Source organism: Acinonyx jubatus, chromosome D4 (genome assembly GCF_027475565.1).
Source record: "Acinonyx jubatus isolate Ajub_Pintada_27869175 chromosome D4, VMU_Ajub_asm_v1.0, whole genome shotgun sequence".
Classification (NCBI taxonomy): domain Eukaryota; kingdom Metazoa; phylum Chordata; class Mammalia; order Carnivora; family Felidae; genus Acinonyx; species Acinonyx jubatus.
The window spans coordinates 12,245,582-12,266,480 of record NC_069391.1 but is presented as its reverse complement, the minus strand read 5'-3'; the positions used below and the strand labels follow the sequence as shown (position 1 = coordinate 12,266,480).

At 38.2% G+C, this 20,899-nt stretch overlaps 1 protein-coding gene across 5 annotated transcripts in view; it reads right to left on the bottom strand.

Annotated features, from left to right (window-relative positions):
* Window positions 1–7,646: 7,646 nt before the first annotated feature.
* RC3H2 (ring finger and CCCH-type domains 2) overlaps window positions 7,647–20,899 on the bottom strand; it is a 52,639-nt gene continuing 39,386 nt past the window's right edge. For 2 of the 5 annotated variants that reach the window (XM_027035042.2, XM_053204653.1), the window contains 11 exons: window positions 20,214–20,428; window positions 19,139–19,572; window positions 18,396–18,566; window positions 16,203–16,349; window positions 15,656–15,869; window positions 15,330–15,414; window positions 14,987–15,068; window positions 14,753–14,887; window positions 14,396–14,503; window positions 14,155–14,303; window positions 7,647–12,950 (listed from right to left, as the gene is read on the bottom strand). In XM_027035042.2, the coding sequence (XP_026890843.1) occupies window positions 12,755–12,950; window positions 14,155–14,303; window positions 14,396–14,503; window positions 14,753–14,887; window positions 14,987–15,068; window positions 15,330–15,414; window positions 15,656–15,869; window positions 16,203–16,349; window positions 18,396–18,566; window positions 19,139–19,572; window positions 20,214–20,428 (1,936 nt within the window). In that variant the 3' untranslated portion in view covers window positions 7,647–12,754. The remainder of the gene's footprint in view (window positions 12,951–14,154; window positions 14,304–14,395; window positions 14,504–14,752; window positions 14,888–14,986; window positions 15,069–15,329; window positions 15,415–15,655; window positions 15,870–16,202; window positions 16,350–18,395; window positions 18,567–19,138; window positions 19,573–20,213; window positions 20,429–20,899) is intronic. The other 3 variants (XM_027035043.2, XM_027035045.2, XM_027035044.2) reach the window with 3 other exon arrangements.

Here is a 20,899-nt window from a genome sequence, read left to right as displayed (position 1 = left end):
TTTGCATAAAAAAATATGGACAAATAGGGGCACCTAGACAAATAAGGTGGCTCAGTCAGTTGAGTGTCCAACATCAGCTCAGGTCATGATCTCACAGTTTAGGGGTTCAGGCCCTGCGTTGGGCTCTGTGCCTACAGCTTGGAGCCTGGAGCCTGCTTTGGGTTCTGTGTCTCCCTCTCTCTGCCCCTCCCCTGATCATGCTCTGTCTCTCTCTCAAAAATAAATAAACATTAAAAAAAATATGGACAAATAATGTTATTTGCTTATATATGCATAAAGAAAAGCACTGAAGAATACATAAGAAATAAAATAGTTATCTTTGAGAGACAGAGGCAAGTCAGGAGTGGAAGACTTTTTAGATATGTTTATATGCGTATGTTCTAGAGTTTAAGAATAATTTTTTGTAGTTAATACTCCCTGAAATTGTCCCTTCTGGTGCATTTTTTTCTCTTAAAATTTTTCTTAACATTTTATTTTTTTGAGAGACAGAGACAGAGTGTGAGCAGGGGAGGGGCAGAGGAGAGGGAGACACAGCATCCAAAGCAGGTTCCAGGTTCTGAGCTGTCAGCACAGAGCCTGATGCGGGGCTCGAACCCATGAACTCGAGATCATGACCTGAGCTGAAGACAGACGCTGAATCAACTGAGCCACCCAGGAACCCCCTTTCTGGTAGAGTTTTAAGTCTGATTTTCATTGATGTCTCTTTTAATATACTCACTCTCCTGGTTGTATACAATGGAGGGATATATCTAGTGGTGTCCTCACTGGGAATATTGTTTGAATCTGTCAGGAATATGATTGTATGTATTAGTCAGTTGTCTAACAATACTCAACAGGACTGCTGAACTTAGCAGAATTTGGGGGTGGTGTGTATTATGACGTTTCTGTTTAATGGGAGTACCATGTGTAATTTATAGTTCTTAAAGGATTTTACTTGTAAGATTTTATTTATCAGTAGATCATACTGAAAGTATTTTAGTAGGAAAACCTAAATCCATAGCTGTTTTGTGACTGTTAAAGCACTCGCATTTTTTTTTAAGAAAGAGAGAGAGCGTGCAAGCAGGGGAAGAGGGTAGAGGGAGAGAGAGAGAATCTTAAGCAGGCTCCACACTCAGCCCAGAGCCCCTGCCAAGGGCGTGATCCCATGACCCTGAGATCGTGACCTGAGCAGAAATGAAGAGTCAGATGCTCAACCTACTGAGCCACCCAGGTGCGTTTGCCTTTTATCAAGGGAAAATCTTGATCTAACCAAAATATTTATAAACCTTTGTGAAACATATTTGAAAATTTGAAGTAACTGAATAAAATTCATATAAAAGTGTTTAAATGCCTTAAGGCATGGGCTTCAAGGCTTGCTCTACCCTTACAGTTTTTCCAGATTACGAGGTAAAACAGGATTTGGTCTTCCACTGAGTTTCCCACCAATATTTTTGTAAGTTTAGAACAAAATTGTCCCTGTCACTGGATTTTTTTCTTATAGAAGTATTAAAGGTCTAGAGATGGTTCGGGGTGACATTAAACAGTATAAGGATTATTTGCAATAATGAGTCTTTTCCTTTCCTTTCTTTCATTTCCTCTTTTTTTCTCTCCCCCACCCCCCACCTTTTCTCTCCCTCCCTCCTTTTCCTTCCTTCCTTCTTTTTTGGGGTGTGTGTGGCCAATTTGTGGCAATTGAGCGTCTTTCTTATTTTGAAATTAAATTTGGGTATTAATAATTATACAATCAATAATAATTATTTATATAATATTTATTTTTATTTAATTTTTTACATTTATTTATTTTTGAGAGACAGAGGGAGACAGAGCACGCGTGGGGAGAGCAGAGCAGAGTGAGCAGAGAGAGAAGGAGACACAGAATCTGAAAGCAGGCTCCACAGAGCTGACAGCACAGAGCCCGACGCGGGGCTCAAACCCACAAACCGTGAGATCATGACCTGAGCTGAAGTCAGACGCCCAACCGACTGAGCCACCCAGGCGCCTCGATATAATATTTAGATACATGTCTCTACAGTTTTAAAAGTGTTATCTTTAATGCAGGCTTTAATTTTGTTAACTGAAATTTTCTTTAGATGTTGGGTTGACTTTAAGGAGCAAATTTCTTTCTTTTTTTAAATATTTATTTATTTTGAGAGAAAGTGAATAGGAAAGGAGCAGAGAAAGAGGGAGAGATAATCCCAAGCAGGCCCCATGATGACAGCACAGAGCCCATTGTGGCGCTCAAACTCACGAACCCATGAGATCATGAACCTGAGCCGAAACCAAGAGTCAGACACTTAACCGACTGAGCCACTCAGGCACACCTAAATTTCTTTTTAAAGTTTTGATTAAGGCATCTGAGAAAAATCAGAAAAACTCTTTGCTTTCATAGCTTTAGTAACTATTTTTCTTTAAATAGCTCACACACTTAAAATGTAAGGAGCACAAGTTTGTTTGTTTTTTTTTTAGAAATATTTGAGTTTCTCTTATTTCATATACTTTTAAATCTCTATAAGCCAATCAAAATGGAGCTTCATTAAATTTTGAGATCTTATAATAACAGATATAACCTTTATTCTGTTAATATGGTAGATTACACAAGTTGATTTTCATATGCTAAACAAACTTTACGTTCCTGACATAAACCCAATTGGATATGGTGTGTGTGTATACACACATATATATACACACCTACCTCAGTGGGTCTAGCAATAGTCTTCCCATGGCCTTGTCAACATGAAAATTGGTGCCCGGAAGACCTGCCTGCATGGTCACTCAAAGGCTTCCTGTCTGCGGTGATGCCAACGACCTCCACAGATTCCTGTGTAGCTCACTTGCAGTCCGGAGACTTGCTCTCTGCTGGCTAGCAACCAGTTCCAGCCTGGGCAGACCAGCAAACATCCCTGCTGTCCAGCGGGCTGAACTTCAACTTCTGCACCGAAGTTTGAACTACAGTCTTGGTAAGGGGGGGCTCTTTCCAAGTAGGGAAGGGAGCCATATGGAATTTCTCTAAGCCACAGGGTACCATATGGCATTTCCTTTTATCTTATGGTCATTTATTAGATCTTAATAATTCTTTGTGTGAAACTTCCCCTGTATGGTTTGTGTCTCCCGACTGGAGATAAAGAGGTCACTAGGTCTAGTCCACACTCAGGGAAAGGGGATTACTCAGAGCATGAATAACAGGGGTGGGCGGGGAGGTGTATCAGTCCCTGACAGTGGTCTGGACCAGGTGACTTGCTTCTAAGTAATAATGACAAAAGAGATGGGATCTTGCTTGCTTTCAAGATCAGGTTACAAAAGATTGTGACTTCTTTATAGCCACCCCTCCACTCCTCCCTCTACTCATCCCCCCCCCCCCCCCCCCCCCCCCCGCCACCCAACACCTGACTTACAGCCTCCTCCCACCCCCTGCCCCCAGTCTCCCACTCCTCTTGGTTGCTGCTTAGATGAGCCTAACCACCATACTGATTGTGAGAGTTTCACATGGCAAGGAACTGAGGGCAGCCTTCAACAAATAAAAAAACCGAGGCCCTCATTCCAACAGTTCAGGAGGAACTGAATCCTGCGAACAATCCAGGGAGTGGGCTTGGAAGCAGATGCTTCCCCAGGTGAGCAGGGAGATGACTAAGGCAACCTGTGAGACCTGAAGCACAGGACCCATTGAAGGTTACATGCAGATTCCTGACCCAGAGAAACTATGAAATTATTGATGTTGTTATACTAAGCCACTAGGTTTTTGGGTAATTTGTTATGTGACAATAGCTAAGTAATACAAGAGTTATGCCAATTTTTCTTTTGATCTTGTATCTGTTTTGGTAAATAGTATGTTGAAGGGAATTTGTCCATTTTTAAGTTAAGACTGTTTAAGTCCAGTTTATCCATTTCTTTCAGAGGTAGGCCAGGCATACGAATTTATTTACTCATAAAATACTTGAGAAACAAAAATCTTATGTGCACACAAAAATATGTATACAAATGTTCATAGCAGCTTTATTTGCAATAGTAAAAAATTTGAAACAACCCAACTGCTCTTCAGTGGGTGAATGTTTAAACAAACCGTGGTACATTTACTACTCGGCAATTAGAAGGAACAAATTACTAATACATGTGACAATTTGGATGGATCTCAAGGGAATTAGGCTGAGTGAAAACAAGCCAATCTCAAAAGGTTACATCCTATATAATTTCATTTATATAACATGCTCAAAATGACAAAATTATAGAGATAGAGAACAGATCAGTGGTTGCCAGGGGTTAGGAATGAATGAGGATAAGGGAAGGGAATGGATGTGGATGTAAAGGGGTAGCAGGAGGGATCAATGAGGTGACAGAACACTGTTACCTTTTTCTTTTTTTCCAGTTGTTATCTTGGGAGTAGTGGTGATTCCACAAATCTACATGTGATAAAACTGAATACAGCCACACACACACACACATGTGCACGCACATGTGCAAATGAGTACATGTGAAGCTGGTGATATCTGAATAAGGTATGTAGATTGTTACAAATGTCAACTTCCTGGTTTTGATATTATACTATAGTTATGAAAGATGCCAGCAGTTAGGAAATGGTGTGAAGGGTACACGGGTCCTCTGTTATTTTTCCAACTTCCTGTGACTCTGTTAACTATTTCAGAATACAAAGTTTAAAAAAAAGAAAAACAGTTGAACTCATCCAGTCTCTTGGGTTACAATATCTATTTTAGATAGGCACCCCACTCCCACCCCAACTCTCCATCCAGTTTTCATGAAGGTTCACTTTTTAGTAAAGACCTTAAGAAAGGGAGTATCTAGTCATGAAGACATCTGGTGAGGGTGGGGGCAGAAGACTTAATCCTTAGAGATTAGCAAGCATAAAGGCCCTATGATGGAAGAATGCCTGGTTTGGTGGGCAGTGAGTTTGGAGCATAGTAATAAGCATAGGAGCAAAGAACCAAGGCTTGGGCTTTCAATCTGATGATGATGCATTTGAAGGGTTTTGAGCACAAGAATGAAATAATCAGACTTAACAGTTTAAAGGGATCATTCTAGCTGCTGAAGGAAGGTGAGGGCAGAAGCAGGGAGAACAGGAAGCTATTCAGGCTAATTCAGGTGAAAGATAGTAGTGGCTCAGACCTGGGTGGTGAGAAGTGGTCAAATTCTGAATACATTTTGGAGGTAGAGCAGACAGGATTTGCTACTGGACTAAGAGGGACGGATAGTGATTGAGGGGGAAGTATCTGAAATGGGGAAGACTGGAGGTGTAGTTTGGGGAGTGGGGGGAATACCAGAAACTCAGTCTGTGACATGTTAAGTCTGAGAAGTTTCTTAGGGATCCAGACAGGGATGTCTGGCAGACTGACCTATCTAAAACTGCCCACAGTGCTGAGAATTACCACTCCCACCTTACAAAATCTCATCAGTGGGTTACATTATATTCATTCTGGTTTTACTCCTCATTATCTAAATTCACCTTTTACTTCTTGTCTATCTCTCCAACTAGAAGTTTCACGAAGTTAGGGACTAGTTCACTCCTGTATCCTTAATGCCTGGTACATAGTAGATCCTCATAAAAAAATATTTGTTGAATGTCTCCGAGAACCATATGGGCCTGAACATTTGACAATGGATGTTATTTAATACCTTGGCTAAGACAGGTCCCAAATCTATTTTCATTCATTATAGCAGTGGTGCCCAAACTTCTCTGCACATTGGAAGCATTCGGGGAGCTTTAAAAGTACTAATGCCTTGGTCCCACCCCAGAGACTGTGATTTAATCGGTCTTATGTGTGTTCTGGGCTTTGGGATTTTTAAAAGATCCCTAGGTGATTGCAATGTGTAGGTAAGTTTGGAACCACTGCACTGTGGAATTTTCAATTGTATCTTAAAGGAAATAAAATCTTCCTGGAATTTCATTTCCTTCAGTTTCCTCTCTTTTGCTTGGATCAACTATCCATGTTTCTTCCTCTTCTTCCTGATCTAAACTGTCACTCCAGGGCTTATACAAGATTACATGTCTCACAAATAAGGGTCTGTTCTCAGCAACAAGATCTGGGACTCTAAGCCAAATCTAATCCACTATAGTGTGTAGATGTCTAATATCTTCTCTCTACAACAAATCGTCAATGGCTGTCTCCTGCTTTCCAGATTCACTCCTCTCTCCCTCCATCCCTGCTTGGCCACCTCTAAACACTTCTTACCTAGATTGCTGACCTGGCTTCTCTGCTGGTCTTTCTCCAGCCTCACCTCACACTGCTACCAAAGTGATCTTTCTAAAACCCCAAATTGTTCAGATCATCTAACTTCCAAGACTCCCTGTCTTTTTATTATGGTATTGTGTCCTTCATAGAGATCCCTACCTACCTCATCTAGTCATGTGAATTCAGGCAAATTCTCTCCCTTAGTTTTCTCACCTGTAAAATGGTGACAATAATGGTCCTAGATTTTAATATACCTGTAGCACTTAGAACTGTGTCTGGAACATATTAAGTGCTCTAAGAGTTACGTAAACTATTCCTTAAAAACTCCTTGCATTGTAACACTTACAGCTAAAACAGGTTCCAATCGTCACCCTCACTCACTGCCTTTGGGAGGTAGAACAGACTTGAGTCTGACTCCACTACTTTCTAGCTGTGAGTCTTGGGCAAGTTACTTAACATTTCAGATAGAAAATAGGGATAATATCTACAGAGAAGAACTGTTCAGGTACAGAGTGGGTTGTCGTGAAGGTAGGGTAGGTGCTTGGGTGTTTATTCCCGTCTCTGCCTGGTGACCTGTTATTCAGCCTACAAAATCTAGCCTGGGATCATTTCTCAAAGAACCATCTCCTCTGGCTTACCACCACTACCATCTGCCCCATAATTTACCTTTTGGAGTTTCCATACACCCTACATTAGAACATAGCTCACTGAGCTGGTTATTCAGATCTGTCTTCCCCATTTTCTACACTGTGAGCTTCCAGAGGAAGGGTTCGTGTTTTATTGAACTTAATGACCAGCACGGACTAGGGCTTATTATATTTATGTATTTGTCCTATTTCCTTCCTCACCTAGACTGTGAACTGCTAGTATTATCTATGCCCTCATTTCCCATACAGAAAGTACTTTATCTATATTTTAATGACTGAAGTGACTGGGTTACAAAATATTTCAACCTTCCTGGTCTATTCATTCTTCAGATCCTTCCCAGGAACGTATGCGTGAGGCAGGCAATTATTTATTTATTTTTAAAAGATTTTTAGGAGTGCACCTGGGTGGCTCAGTTGGTTAAGCATCCAACTTCGGCTCAGGTCATGATCTCGTGGTTTGTGGTTTCGAGGCCTGTGTCAGGCTCTGAGCTGTCAGCACAGGAGCCTGCTTTGGATTCTGTGTCTTCCTCTCTCCCTGCCCCTCCCCTACTCACGCCACTCTCTCTCTCTCTCTCTCAAAAAAAAAAAATAAATAAAATAAAATTAAAAACATTAAAAAAAATATTTTTAAGTACAATCTACCCCTCAACGTGGGGCTCAAACTCACAACCCCAAAATCAAGAGTCGCATACTCTACCAACTAAGCCAGCCAGGCTCTCTGAGGCAGGTGATTATTTAAATCTCAAGGAGTATCCTGGTAGCTTAATTAAGCCAAAATGTATACCAAGGATATCAATATAACTAAAATGCACCATGAACTTAATATTGACACTAAAACAACTTTTAAGGTGGACAAATAATTTTATTTTGTGCATGCAAATACATGTCAAGTACTGCAAACTTTTTCCATCAATTTTCTCTCAAACACTGAAAATCATGATGCTCTATTCTGTGAACAGCCAAAGCTAATATCTCTTCACTTCAGTGCTACAGCAAAAACACACAGAATTCACTCTTTGCTATTCACTATCATCACAACCCTCATTGTTCCATCTCTGCCCTCCCCCCATATACAGGCCTTTAGAAATCCTAGCCTTCCCCCATTTAATCCTATTCCTATAGCACAAAGGGAAACATTACAATTTGGAAATTCAAATTGAAATAAATGGAATAGAATTTATTCCCATATATATTCCCCATTTCATTGTACAGAATTATTTTAAATTATAGTTTTAAATAGAAGCTGAGTATATGCCTTAAAAATGAGCATTAAATCCATCTTAGAGATGGTGCCTGCTTTTTACATGATGGGTGTACACCATCTTTAATTTCATTTACATTTCAATCGAACAATAGATTTGCAAAGAAAATGTCTAATACAGACGTAAAAATATTCACACTAGAGCTTCACAATCGGTTGTACAATTGACAAACAGGCCTCTTTTCCCAAACTTTCCAGCTAAGCAAATTTATAAAATGTAATCAATGCAACAAGAAAAACATTTCTCTTTCACTTCCAGGGAAAAGAATATGCAATAAACAGTATAAATGCAGACAGCAGTTGCTGCAAGCTAACCACGATACTCCCAAGTGGCTGTACAGTGGATATGTGCAGTACAAATAAAAGCCACATGTGTTGTATCACAACTACAGTATAATTGTTTGCCCAGCTAAGAGAATGCATGCACTTCCATGCCTTGGGTTATAAAGTGAGGCCTAATTCTCGACAGATTGATGGAATATATGCAAATGACCTTGGCTGTTGGCAGTACTAAGTGCAGCCAGTGTCTATGTTCCACTGGTTTGAGGATATTTTTAAAATTTTATTTAAAAAAAGAAAAATTGCCAATTTTGGATTTGGGGGAATAACTGCTCTTGGAGTAGAAATAAGACTCCACTCAAATGTGGGGTGTTCTGATCAGTGGCCTTGACTCCTTGTATTCCCTTGCCAGCAAAGGGATACAAAGAAACTGCTAGTAAAAGGAACAACTAGCAAATGTATTCAATTTATCCAGAAAATGGGATACTCCTTGAGCACGTTCATTTGTGTTCTGCTTCTGCTTGCAGAAGGGGTTCTCATGAAGGAGTTACAGTAAGTGATCCCATCAACACTCTTCACTCACTAAAACACAAGAAAAGTTCTTCCAGGAAACTAACACATAGTTGCAATGCAACTTTTCCCTTTAAGCCTAGTTACCAACACTGGTGACAGTCTGCTCAGGAAATGACACAAAGAAGCTAGGGAAGAAACATTCAGATTCAAAGTTGAAATCACATGCTGAATCTGAATCTAATCATTACAATTGCACCCCTGCTAACAAGACAACACAGGCGTTAACATCTAAAATGCAAGAGCAAGCTAGAAGGTTTTTAAAACGTTTTCAAATGTTTAAATGATCCCATTTTAAATTCCTAGAAATAGCTGTGCATCTTCTTATTTTCTCAAGGCAGCATATAAAATTGGGATGTGCTTTATACACTTGGAATCAACTTGAAATTTGAGTGAACGGGACTAGATCCATACAAATGGAAAATTTCAGTTCTCGTACAGGAGGCGAGGTTTCTTTTATAATTCTCTTGTGAGAGTAAGTAACTACTAGGAAAAAATCAGTGCCATCGACCCAACGAATCACTACCTTCTCTTGAAAATTATATGCACGACCTTCATGCATGACACTTGCTTATCAGATGGTACTGAAAGGAAGTCATGGCAGGACAGGCAAGGGAATCTGCTCTGGTCAGGCACCAACTAGACGAAATACATACATAATCTTCTCAGAATTTATAAAATGAAACGATACTACAAAAGAGAACTACTGAATTTAGATTCACAGAATCTGAATGAGGCACATGGACTTCAGAATGGGACTCAGAAATGGAAAAACAAAAATGTAAGAAGTAAACCAAACACACAACCCACCATTTTCCCACTTTCCAGACCTCAGACTGTTTTTTCCTAATTGAACCTAGGCACCACACGCAGTTAAATTACCAACATCACACATTTCCTCTCCTATTGCCTTATATACTGATTTCAAACGCATGTACATCACATGTTGGTAAAAGGGTCAAATGACAGGGAAGGCACCCAATTTTAAAAAGTCACATCCTAGGTCTGATTTATAATTTTTTTCCTCTTGACATCAGGGAGTAACTTTTTGAAGAAGGATCAGAAAGACTGCTCTTTCTTCTAAAGTGGCAGAGAACCAACATCTTTCCCTCACGTTAAACCCACCATGAGAAACAGAAGATGGCCACCATATAAAGGATGCAATACAGAATAATCCCAACAAAGAAACAATTCCTATGTTGTTAGTGAGAACGAGAGTAAGTTTTTAAGAACAGGGAGTTATTGTTTTATGGGATCACCTGCTGCAAGACAAGCATTATTTTAATATAAATGTTCTGAGACATACCAATAAGGTTGGCAGGTATATACATACACTGATGCAAATGTAATTTCACTGGACAAGTAGGCAAACACCTAAGCAGTTTATCCCAAACCCCTCCAGCAGAGCACAACCAAGTTTCAAAATTTCAATTTTAAAATTAAAAAGATAAGGTTAAATACACAAGATCAATTTATGTAGTATATATTCACCCTCAGAACGTGCTGAAGATGTTTTGCGTAGTTCTGTTGCACAGAGGGTTCTTTCCCTGAGGGCACATAAGGAGCTCTCAAACTGTTAATAGGTCTCTATTTTGTAACAAAATAGCAATTTTAAAATCTTAAAAAAAAATACATTACCTTCAACATGGAAGATCTCACTATTTAAATATCCATGAAATAGACATACTGGTTTGCATATCCTTTTTGGAAATACAAACAGCAAATAAAGTACACTGGAAGCATTTTAAATGTAATAAGCGCATATTTATAGAAGGGTTCTGATATAAATTATATAACAATCATGTTCCTGTAATATCCTAGGCTAATTTATAATGTCAGAAATAAGTTAATGTAACATGGTTTAAAACTCTTGTTCCTATTCATTTCAGGTTACAGAGTGAAATAAATAAAATGTCTTTGTAGGGATAGGGAGCACTGGCCATGGCAAAAGGGTACAGTACTAACCAAAGGAAACGAAGTCAAGGCTACTGTGCTGTTATGCTACAAACAAACATCCTCATACATTTGAATATTAAATAAATGTGTAAGATCTTCCATACTGACACCAGAATATCAAAACTACCCCTTTGTTTCTCAGGTATATTTACAACTTATCAGTCACCTTATGAGCATGTTCATTAAGACAGGTATCAAACACCAGTATTTACTCATTCTGATCAAGAAATTTCAGGGAAATGTCAACCCTCCCGCCCCTGGAAATGTGCACAAAACTTTTTATCAAAATCTTATCTGATACAATGCTGTGGTTTTGTAAAACAACTAAATAGCTCAGACGACCAATAACATGATCCTGTTTAAGCATCTTGCTAGCAGGAAAAGCCCTTACATACAGTACACCTGGTGAAAGATCAGCTTGGCTTAAAATATTCCAGTACAATTTTCAGAGTAAACAACTTCACAGAAGTTAATTAAAAAAAAAATAATAAAAGTCAAACTAATCTTAAAGAAACTGGGGAAAAACAAAGACAAACTATAGGTGAGATCACCAGAAAGGAATGCCCAGTTTTTGTTTCCAAATGTCGACTGAAGTTTAGGTTTCAAAAATACCTCCCCCAAATCTGGGGCATGGCTGGTTGAACATACTGCATGCTTCCAGATGCCAGGTCCAAACACTTTCAGTCACATTTAGCAGGGCAGAAATTACTCATGTTTTTAAGTACGAATAAAGGTTAGCCAATGTTCTATTATTACATGGTTCATAGTCTTATCAACCTAACGGTCAGAAAACAAGGAAAATTAAACGCAACGTGAAGTAACAATAAACAATACTTAACCAAGATATTGCAATGAACATCCAAATTAATCAGTTTAAATAAAAAAAACCCAGCAATACCATCTTGTTAGTCAGTGCAAACGCTACATACAGGGTTTTCTCAAGAAAGCTGAAAGCACCTGATTCTTTTGCCAAGTCATCAGATTCAATAATGTACAGGCTTAAATCTGCGTTTTAAAAAACTGCCATTACATTAGTGCATAATTTATCAAAATTGTAAAAACGATTCTGCATAACTTAGGAGAATTTAATATCTAGTACATCAGCTGAAAGACTTAGGCACTTGGTTATATATTTAATTACTTACTTCAACAAGTAGCCTGTGTATAAATATTAACAAAGCAGAAACTAGTCTTGAAAAATGGAAAATTAAAAAAAATTTCAATGCTACAGATAAAAGCACTGCACCACACTCCTACATATAATGCAGTAAAGAAAGCTAGTATATAACCCTGTAAAATTCTATGGTAAGAACATCTAACTCCACTCTTCAAAGTAAAAAAAGAAAAAAAAAAGAAAAAAAAAGAAGGAAAGAAAGAAAAAAGAAAAAAAATCCATGCAAAGTCCCATGAAAAAGATAAATAAAGCAGCTGGAATGAGATGGAAATTTCTCTCAGCAAAACATAAAATAGAAATAAATAAGTTAATTAAGTCTACTTTCACTAGATGTATCATTGTAGGATCCTGCTAGTTTAATAACTGAGTTGTTAATTTTCTATAGAAGCCATTTAAAATAGGAAATGGCTCAGTTACTGCACCGGATTGCTACAAACTCATAAAAAGCTGCTTGAAGCTTAAGTTAAATGTCCAAATTCCAATCACCTCTGGAAAGTGAACGTGTTACCCTAGTAAAGTAAATTTTCTTTTTTTTTCATAATGCTAATGCAAGAGGGCTTGAAGTATCAAAGAGTCCACAGGAAATGGATGCCCCCGGTAATATCTTTTTTTAAAAAAAATATACATTATATAATATATATTATATATATAAAAAGCTAGTGTAAATGCTTCCATGGTATGGTCACAAATTTGAAAGATGAACCTCCTTTCAGCTGTTAACCATCTTCCCATTTGCAACAGGTTTTAAAAAGTCGTTTTTATCTTCAGACATAACGTGAGTTTTCAGAATGAGGTTGCCAACACTGACAGATGTGGTGATGGGGAGGCAACTTGCATTGCTAATGGACACTGGGAGTGGCTGGCTAAAGCAAGAAGTTACCGGCAGAATTGTTTTTTGCTCCTCCCTGAGAGAAAATAAAGGACATTGAAAACAAATTAGCTTTAAGTGAATAACCCTTTAAAGAATAACTATACATGCTTAATATTAGTTGTAACAAACTTCAAAAGCCCCTAGTAAAGGCATGTATTTATCACTAAAAAATATCAGCAGTCACTAAAAAAGTCCCTTTTTCCAAAAATCTTATTTAAAAAATTAAAATACTAGACGGGCACCTGGGTGGCTCAGCACTGGGCCTACTTGGGATATTCTCTCTGCCCCTCCTCTGCTCATGCTCTCTCAAAAAATAAATGAGTAAACTTAAAAAAACATTAAGGGGCACCTGGGTGGCTCAGCTGGTTAACAGACTTCAGCTCAGGTCATGATCTCACAGTCCGTAAGTTCGAGCCCCACATCAGGCTCTGTGCTAACAGCTCAGAGCCTGGAGCCTGCTTCAGATTCTGTGTCTCCTCTCTCTCTGCCCCTCCCCTGCTCATGCTTGGTCTCTCTCTCTCTCTCAAAAATAAATAAACATTAAAAAAAATTAAAATGCTGGCTAATTTAAGGCCAACAAACTATTAAGTTCAAGACTAACCCATAATTTTGGCGGTAATTATATAAAATGGCAATATTAAATCTAAGAATATCTTTAATGAAAAAAAATGTTTTTTTAATGTTTATTTATTATTGAGAGAGAGACAGAGCGTGAGCAGGGGAGGGGCAGAGAGAGAGGAGACACAGAATCTGAAGCAGGCTCCAGGCTCTGAACTGTCAGCACAGAGCCCGATGTGGAGCTCAAACTCATGAACCGCGAGATTGTGACCGGAGCTGAAGTCGGACGCTTAACCAACTGAGCTATCCAGGTGCCCCTAAATCTAAGAATACCTTAACATGATTTTTTTAAAAGGGAAACCCTTCATCTAGATTTTAATTCTCAATTGTGTAGTCTAGAAGTGTGCCTACCAGACTGAGGAAGTATTAACCTGATGCTGGAGCACGAGGACAAACTTTTATCCACAAAAAAAGCAGGTCTCAGGCTACTTAAAAATGGACTATTTTGTTCAAGTTTACCTCTTCTCTCCTAAAAATTCAGACTGACCCAATCACTGCCCTATTACATAAGGTCTTCGCCTCACAGGAGAGAGCCAAAATTGCAGGTAACACTGCATTTATTTTATTTAAATATTCACAACCTATGTCCGCTGGTTATGAGTTATCTGTCTAACACTCACAGAATCACATGGTCTTCACCTAAACTCTGTCTCTTCTGCTCCAGTGGCTCCTTTTGGTGCTGTTGGACTGGATGCCCATTTTCCACTGCTGTTCCATTCAGCAACTGATCATTTTGAGAACTGATACCCAGCTGTATGTCCAGGATCTCCTAAGAAAATAAAATGTTAATCCTTCAGTATGAAAGTATTTTATAGTTTCCAATTGAATAAAGCTTCCTAAATATCTAATTGTGGTACTTACTTCAATTTGTTCACCTTGTCCATCAGGTTCATCAGTATCAAGTGCCGAAAGCTCTAACTCAATATCCCTATCAGGCTTAGTATCGCTTGCATCTTCGGTATAATCACTCTGTAATAAAGAAAAAATGCTGATTTTATACCTGGGGAAGCTGGGGCCCCCCTTTTAGATTAAAGTAAGAATCTCAATGATTGAAATAAAAGCTGGTACTGCAATTTTATTTCTATTCTGAGTTTGAAAAACAATCATCCACCAGAAAAAGGAATGCTAACATACACTAGGTAATGGCATAAACTAACACACAGCAGCACCAAACAGCAAATACATTAAGCATGAAGCTGAGAGGTTCAGTTTTTTTACCTCTCCATTTCTCAGTTCAATTTCCTTGCTTAGAAGATTTAAGGTAAGGTGGCGGCCTTCATCCAGGGAATTCCACTTCTGCTGCATGGCCAGTGCATTGGCCTCCCTCTGAAGAAGCAATGAGTTACTCTTGGCCTATAGGGGAAAAAAAACAAAGGTAAAGTTAGCTTTCAACCATAGCTTTCAACTGCCATTTTATTTTAAGAATTTAAAGCTGAGGGACACAGAGACTACCTGCTGAAGTTCAATGCTCAAAAGGTCTCCAGTACTGGAATGCTTTCGATGACCAGATAAATCAGTAACAATGAATCTGTCCCTTTAAAGAGAAATATGTTTACAATTATAAAATTGAAAGAGTTGAAGCAACTAAAGCAGTAATGGCCATATACCAAATACGTTTTCTGTAATTAATCAATCCTGAAAGTTTCAGTCATCATTTAAATGTTTTCTCAGAAATCTGTTATTCAGCTAAAATCATTAAAGTACGCTTCATGAATAATCGGGGGTAGGATCTATACTCTGAGGATACACACAAGTCTGAAAATAGAGAATCCAAAAGAAGTAAGAGTAACATTACCGTTCAATATAGTGTGCTGATGACGTGGCCTCGTTACCATATGAACTCCACCTTGAATCAACAGCATTGACATAAGGAACATAATCTACAGAAAGGTAGAAAGAAACAATGATCAGAAAAGTGAAATATCAATATGTAAATGTGAACATACACTTTTTAAAAAAGATCCATATTTTATCCAACCAGCCATGTTCTTCTGGCTAAACCATTTAATTCTGAGCTCCTGTGACTATTAAATAGAGGGAAATGTGCTGTACCTCACAAAGAGAGGATTAAAAAGCACAGTGTTAGAATACAGCAAGTGAGATACTAGTTAAGGGGATTACCTGATACACTGATAGGCTTAGTGGCACTTCCTTGGGAAGCAGTGGCCTGGACAGGATCCGTGGTATGGTAACCTGTACGTGAAGATCTGGAAATTGCACCCCATTTTGAGATGATAGGTCCATCACTAAATGGAATTATTGGGTCTTCTTCTTTTGTCCTTCTCTGAGTTTCAAATAAATGCACTCTTCTCTTAACATCTCCACTGTCCAGGTCCTGCATAAACCAAAGAAAATCAATTAAAAGGAATGTTGTCAATTACTTCAGCTAATAATACAGGTACATGCTTTCAAAAGACATGTAATCAAATTTTCTGGTAAATTTAACACTAGCAGTACATCTTAGTGATAATCCAACATCCGTTTTAAACCACCAAACTAGCTCAAATAATTTAAGCATTAAATGCAATTTATTTCAGACTTACCTAAATATAACTCAGCTGCTTACAGATGAGTTATATAGCAACAAACAATATGAAGATGAAAGCATTCAATCATTCTAAAACTTGAGTCAACATGCATGATATCCCCCCACTCCCCCAAATCATACCATTAATACAGCATTTGAATTAGCAATTACATCTCTGGGCTCTGAATCAATGGCATTTATACAGGAGCCTATGGTGCCACAAGACCAAGGAGAATAATGAGAAAGATGATCTTCTTCAAACTTTGTACCACTCACACTCTCAGAGAACTGATTAAAAAAAAAAAAAAAAAAAGGCATAGTCAATTAGTACAAAACTGTTAAACTTATAAACTTGTAACTAATACAAAGTAACTATTATAGAATATATAGGACTTCATAATGAACAAATAATATAAAAACTTTCAATAATTAATATAAAAATACTGTCATATGTAACAAGTAATAATTATACTATTTGTATTTACATTATTTACTACAGAAAATAGAATGACTTCTCTTTTTATTTTGCTCTTTTGGTACTTATAAGGAACCCCTGACTATCAAACACCAAATCAACAAATATTTGCAGCATGTCTCTAACACGGTATGAAGCACTCCAAAAAAATGGAAAAAGGCAAAACACACACACACTATGGTCCGTGTCCTAGAATAGTTTACGATTCTGAGAAAATACCATCATGTAAATATGGGAATATAACTGATAAACCATGCAGGATCAAATTTAAAAAAAGAACTCAAAGAAGGCTGTCTGGAACTAGAAGAAAAAGTGGACAAATTTTAAAAGGACTGTCCAAATTATTCCAGGATCAGAATACTAAAGTTGTCATAATCATTAAATCTAGTTTACTAGATATAGAAGGCTGATGCCAAAATAGTTAAATTACATATTACAAGTCATATTACTAGCAAATAGCAGATCTGAGTCTCAGGGAAATATATATATATATATTTTTTTAAGTAAACACTACACCAATGTGGGGCTTGAACTCATGACCCTGAGATCAAGAATCACATGTTCTACCAATTGAGCCAGCCAGGCTCCCCAGAGGAATAATTATTTCTTAAAGCATAGTATAAAAAAATGCAAATACATTTTTCTATCAAGCAAGTGGCAACTCTCTCACTCTGTTGTCAAGATGTTTAGTTGCTTTGAAGAAGTCTCAGTTCGATGAGAAATTTGGATCTAGTTTAAGAATTCAGTGGTTTATTGAAATATTTATGGATGAAAAAATGTTATCTGAATTACTTCAAAATAATCCAGTGGGAAGAGGGGGTACAAATGAGAGACTGAAGAGTAGGTAATAGGGGGTGATGGGTACGTGGGGTTTATTATACTATTCTACTTTTGTATATGCTTGAAGTTTTTCATAATAAATTTTATTTATTTACTTTTTTTTTGAGAGTGAGCATGCAAGCAGGGGAGGGGGGAGAGAGAGAGAGTGAGAGAGAATCCTAAGCAGGCTCCATGCCCAGCACGGAGCCTGACACGGGGCTCAATCTCACGACCATGAGACCATGACCTGAGCAAAATCAAGAGTTGGACACTTAACTGAGCCATCCAGGCACTCTTCATAATAAAATTTTTAAAAGTTTTAGATATCAGAGCCCAAAAGAATGGGAAATAAATCAAGTTAGAGGAATTAAAAAAATAATGGTTTGTCGTATATATAAAAGTACTGAAAACAACAAGGTACACTGAAATGATTCTGATACAAAAATTTGTTTTGTAACAAGAATAATTAACAGTGATGCAAAACTGCATGAATAAAACCACAGGCATTTCTGCAACTCCTGTGAAGTAAGGAAGAAATGCTTCTGCTAGATCAGGATTCAAATCCCAGCTACTTACAAGCTGAATTTATTACTTTGGGCAAATTACTTAATTTCTCTGAGTAGGATTTCTAAAAAAACATAGATTTAATACCTGCCCCCTAAGATTTTTGTGAGAATTAAATAAAATAGCATTATGCAAATGCTTAGTACAGTGCCTGGCACAAGTAGGTGCTCAATAAATGGTAGATATAAATCTTATTACTAAAAAACAGAAAAATAATGACAACTATACTGCTGGAGAGACTTTCAATTCTTGGTGGAACAGGTCTTAAGACCATTAAAAACTTAATGGTCTTCAGAGTCTCACAATGCCTAACTGTAGTGCTTCTCACAAACTCAATGTTCACTGAACTACGTGACTCAACTTCACACTAAACCGCTGCAAAATACCCAACACAGCTAACCCTGGTTGGAAAGAGTGCTCTGAAGTCGGGTGTTTGACCTATCCTTGCAACATCAAGTGATGAAGACCTTTCTTACATCAGTGCGAAAGTCTACACTGAATAGAGGAGAAGGTGGTGTTGGTGACTGTGTTGCCACAGGAAGAGTTGAAGAGACAAGAGGTGCTTTCTGAGTGTGGTACTGTGCCCACTGCTCTGGCTTTCTTCTTATCTGCTCCTCGCAACTGGTCTTCAAATGACCACAAGGTTCCTAAGGGGGGATAAAAGAAACAATCTTAATCATCTAGGGAGCAGTAAATAAACTTGTCTATTTCCTGTGGAAATAACGTAAACAGTTTATTATATTGTTGGGACAAAAAAATACAGCAGGGAAGTCACCTTAGCCTATTCTCCACACATTTAAATGAAAGGATTAATGTTTAGTCAAGTGAGCACTCAGTTTTCTGGTTTAGAGAAGTCATTTGTATCTATGTGGGTATATTGAAAATAGGCCCTGTCCTTGTATTTTGGAGATTTCTCTATACCTTCCCATCAGTTTCCTATCCAAGCATAACATTTATTGAGCATTAATATGTATCAGGTCCAGTTCCAAGGGCTTTGTTTTTCTGATTTAATCCTCACAACAGCCTTATGAGGTAGGTACCATTATTGCCACCAAACATGAAAAACCTGACGTACAGAACATATAGTAACTTCTGTAAGTCACACAATTTCTAACTGGAGGAGCTAGAAACCCATACCTGGGTGGTAGGACACCAAGTCTGACAGTGGGCTCTTTACCCACTACACTACAGTAGCAGTCCTATTTCCACTGTCACTTACCCTTGGTAAAGGCACACTTGTCCTTGGCTCACTTGGTGGCTGGCAAGCCACTGAATAGTACCCATCTAATGAGTTATATCTTTCCCGCAAAGACGTCTGATAAACAGACGAGTGCATCACATCCATTGGAGGTAAAGAATTACTTCTAATAATGTCATCTCGTTGGTACATAGGTGGGCGCCAGATGCGCCTGCTGTCGTACACAGGAGCATACATTCCAGAAGGTACTGGCGGAACTGGTCCATACGGCTGCGGAGGAGGAGGTTGGTAAGGAGAAGAATTCATTCGATCTCGAGGGGAAAATGTACTGTAATGATCGGCATATGGCATAGAAGCAGGTGGGAGGGAGGACTCTGGAACATTATTGGATCTCACAAAGCGAGGAACACAGGGAGCCACACCAGCTGGTACCGTTGGAGGTGGTGGGTAGTATCCTTAAAAATTAGAAAAAGGAATATTTAATGTAATCTTAGTAAAATCCAACATTGTACAATGATTTAACTCTAAACCAGCTTTTAATGTGGGAAAAGAAAATAAACTTTGAACCTTAGTTACTCCTGCCTTAGACAGACACTACACTACTATATGAACTCCTATGTTAAACTGCTCCTCAAAAACACAAGACAGGCTATTAAGAGATGGCTGGTAAGTTTCCTTCTAGGGCATCTACTGCCACAGGTTTTGGATTAAGTAATCAGTTACATTATTGATTCATAGCTTTGGGGGAGCAGAGGTAAAAACCCCTTTCAAAATCTATATAAGTTGTATATTGTCTTTCCAAAATTATACATTAAGTATATATAAACCAAACATTCCACAAACTATTTCAAGGGATTCACAGAACTCCCTGAAGCTCATCCATGGACTCTATATTTGACGTAAAGGAAGGAGAATCTTAAAACTATTGGCATGCAGAATCATTAATTCTTAGGGCAGGAAGAAAACTTAAGGGTTATATATTCCAAAAGATTAATTTCTTAATATAGATATTCTAGATATAAGTGATTCACTTATGTATCTAAGGACAATATATATTAGTTTCTTTTTTTTCTTAGAATTGCCTAAAATTACTTACCTGTCTGGGGGTACTGTGGGACTTCGAAGGGTATCGGAGTCCTTGGATCTTGAAAATACTGAATGTTTTCAGAATGCTGAGGATATACTGGTACTCTAGTTATAAATGCGCTGGATTTTGGAGGCACAGAATTCAGCTCTGTTCCAACATTAGAAGGCCCAGCTGAGGTAGCCGCTACATTACTTACAGGAGTCTTGGGTGGAGAGCCAATTTTACTGGAGAGATAATTTATCAAAAACAAAGAATAAATTACTGTCTGTAACTGCTGTCTTCCTCAGTAGGAATTTTTCATAAAATTATATAGTGAAACCACTAATAGAGAAAATTTAGGTATTTCCATAGTGACAAATAATTTCATTGCCACCCTACACTGCTGATTCACAGGATTGTAGTAACAGATCTCATATTCTGGCAAGGGTAAAAAGAATGCAAACAAAGCCCAGGCACTAATGTGATCCATCAATCCCTTTTTACTCATTGTATAAACAAAGATTTTTCCTAGTGGAAATTAAAAAAAAAAAAATTTTCTATTCAGGGCGCATGGGTGGCTCAGTCGGTTAAGCGTCCGACTTTGGCTCAGGTCATGATCTCACAGCTCGTGGGTTCGAGCCCTGCATCAGGCTCTGTGCTGACAGCTCAGAGCCTGGAGCCTGCTTTGGATTCTCTCTCTCTCTCTCTCTCTCTCT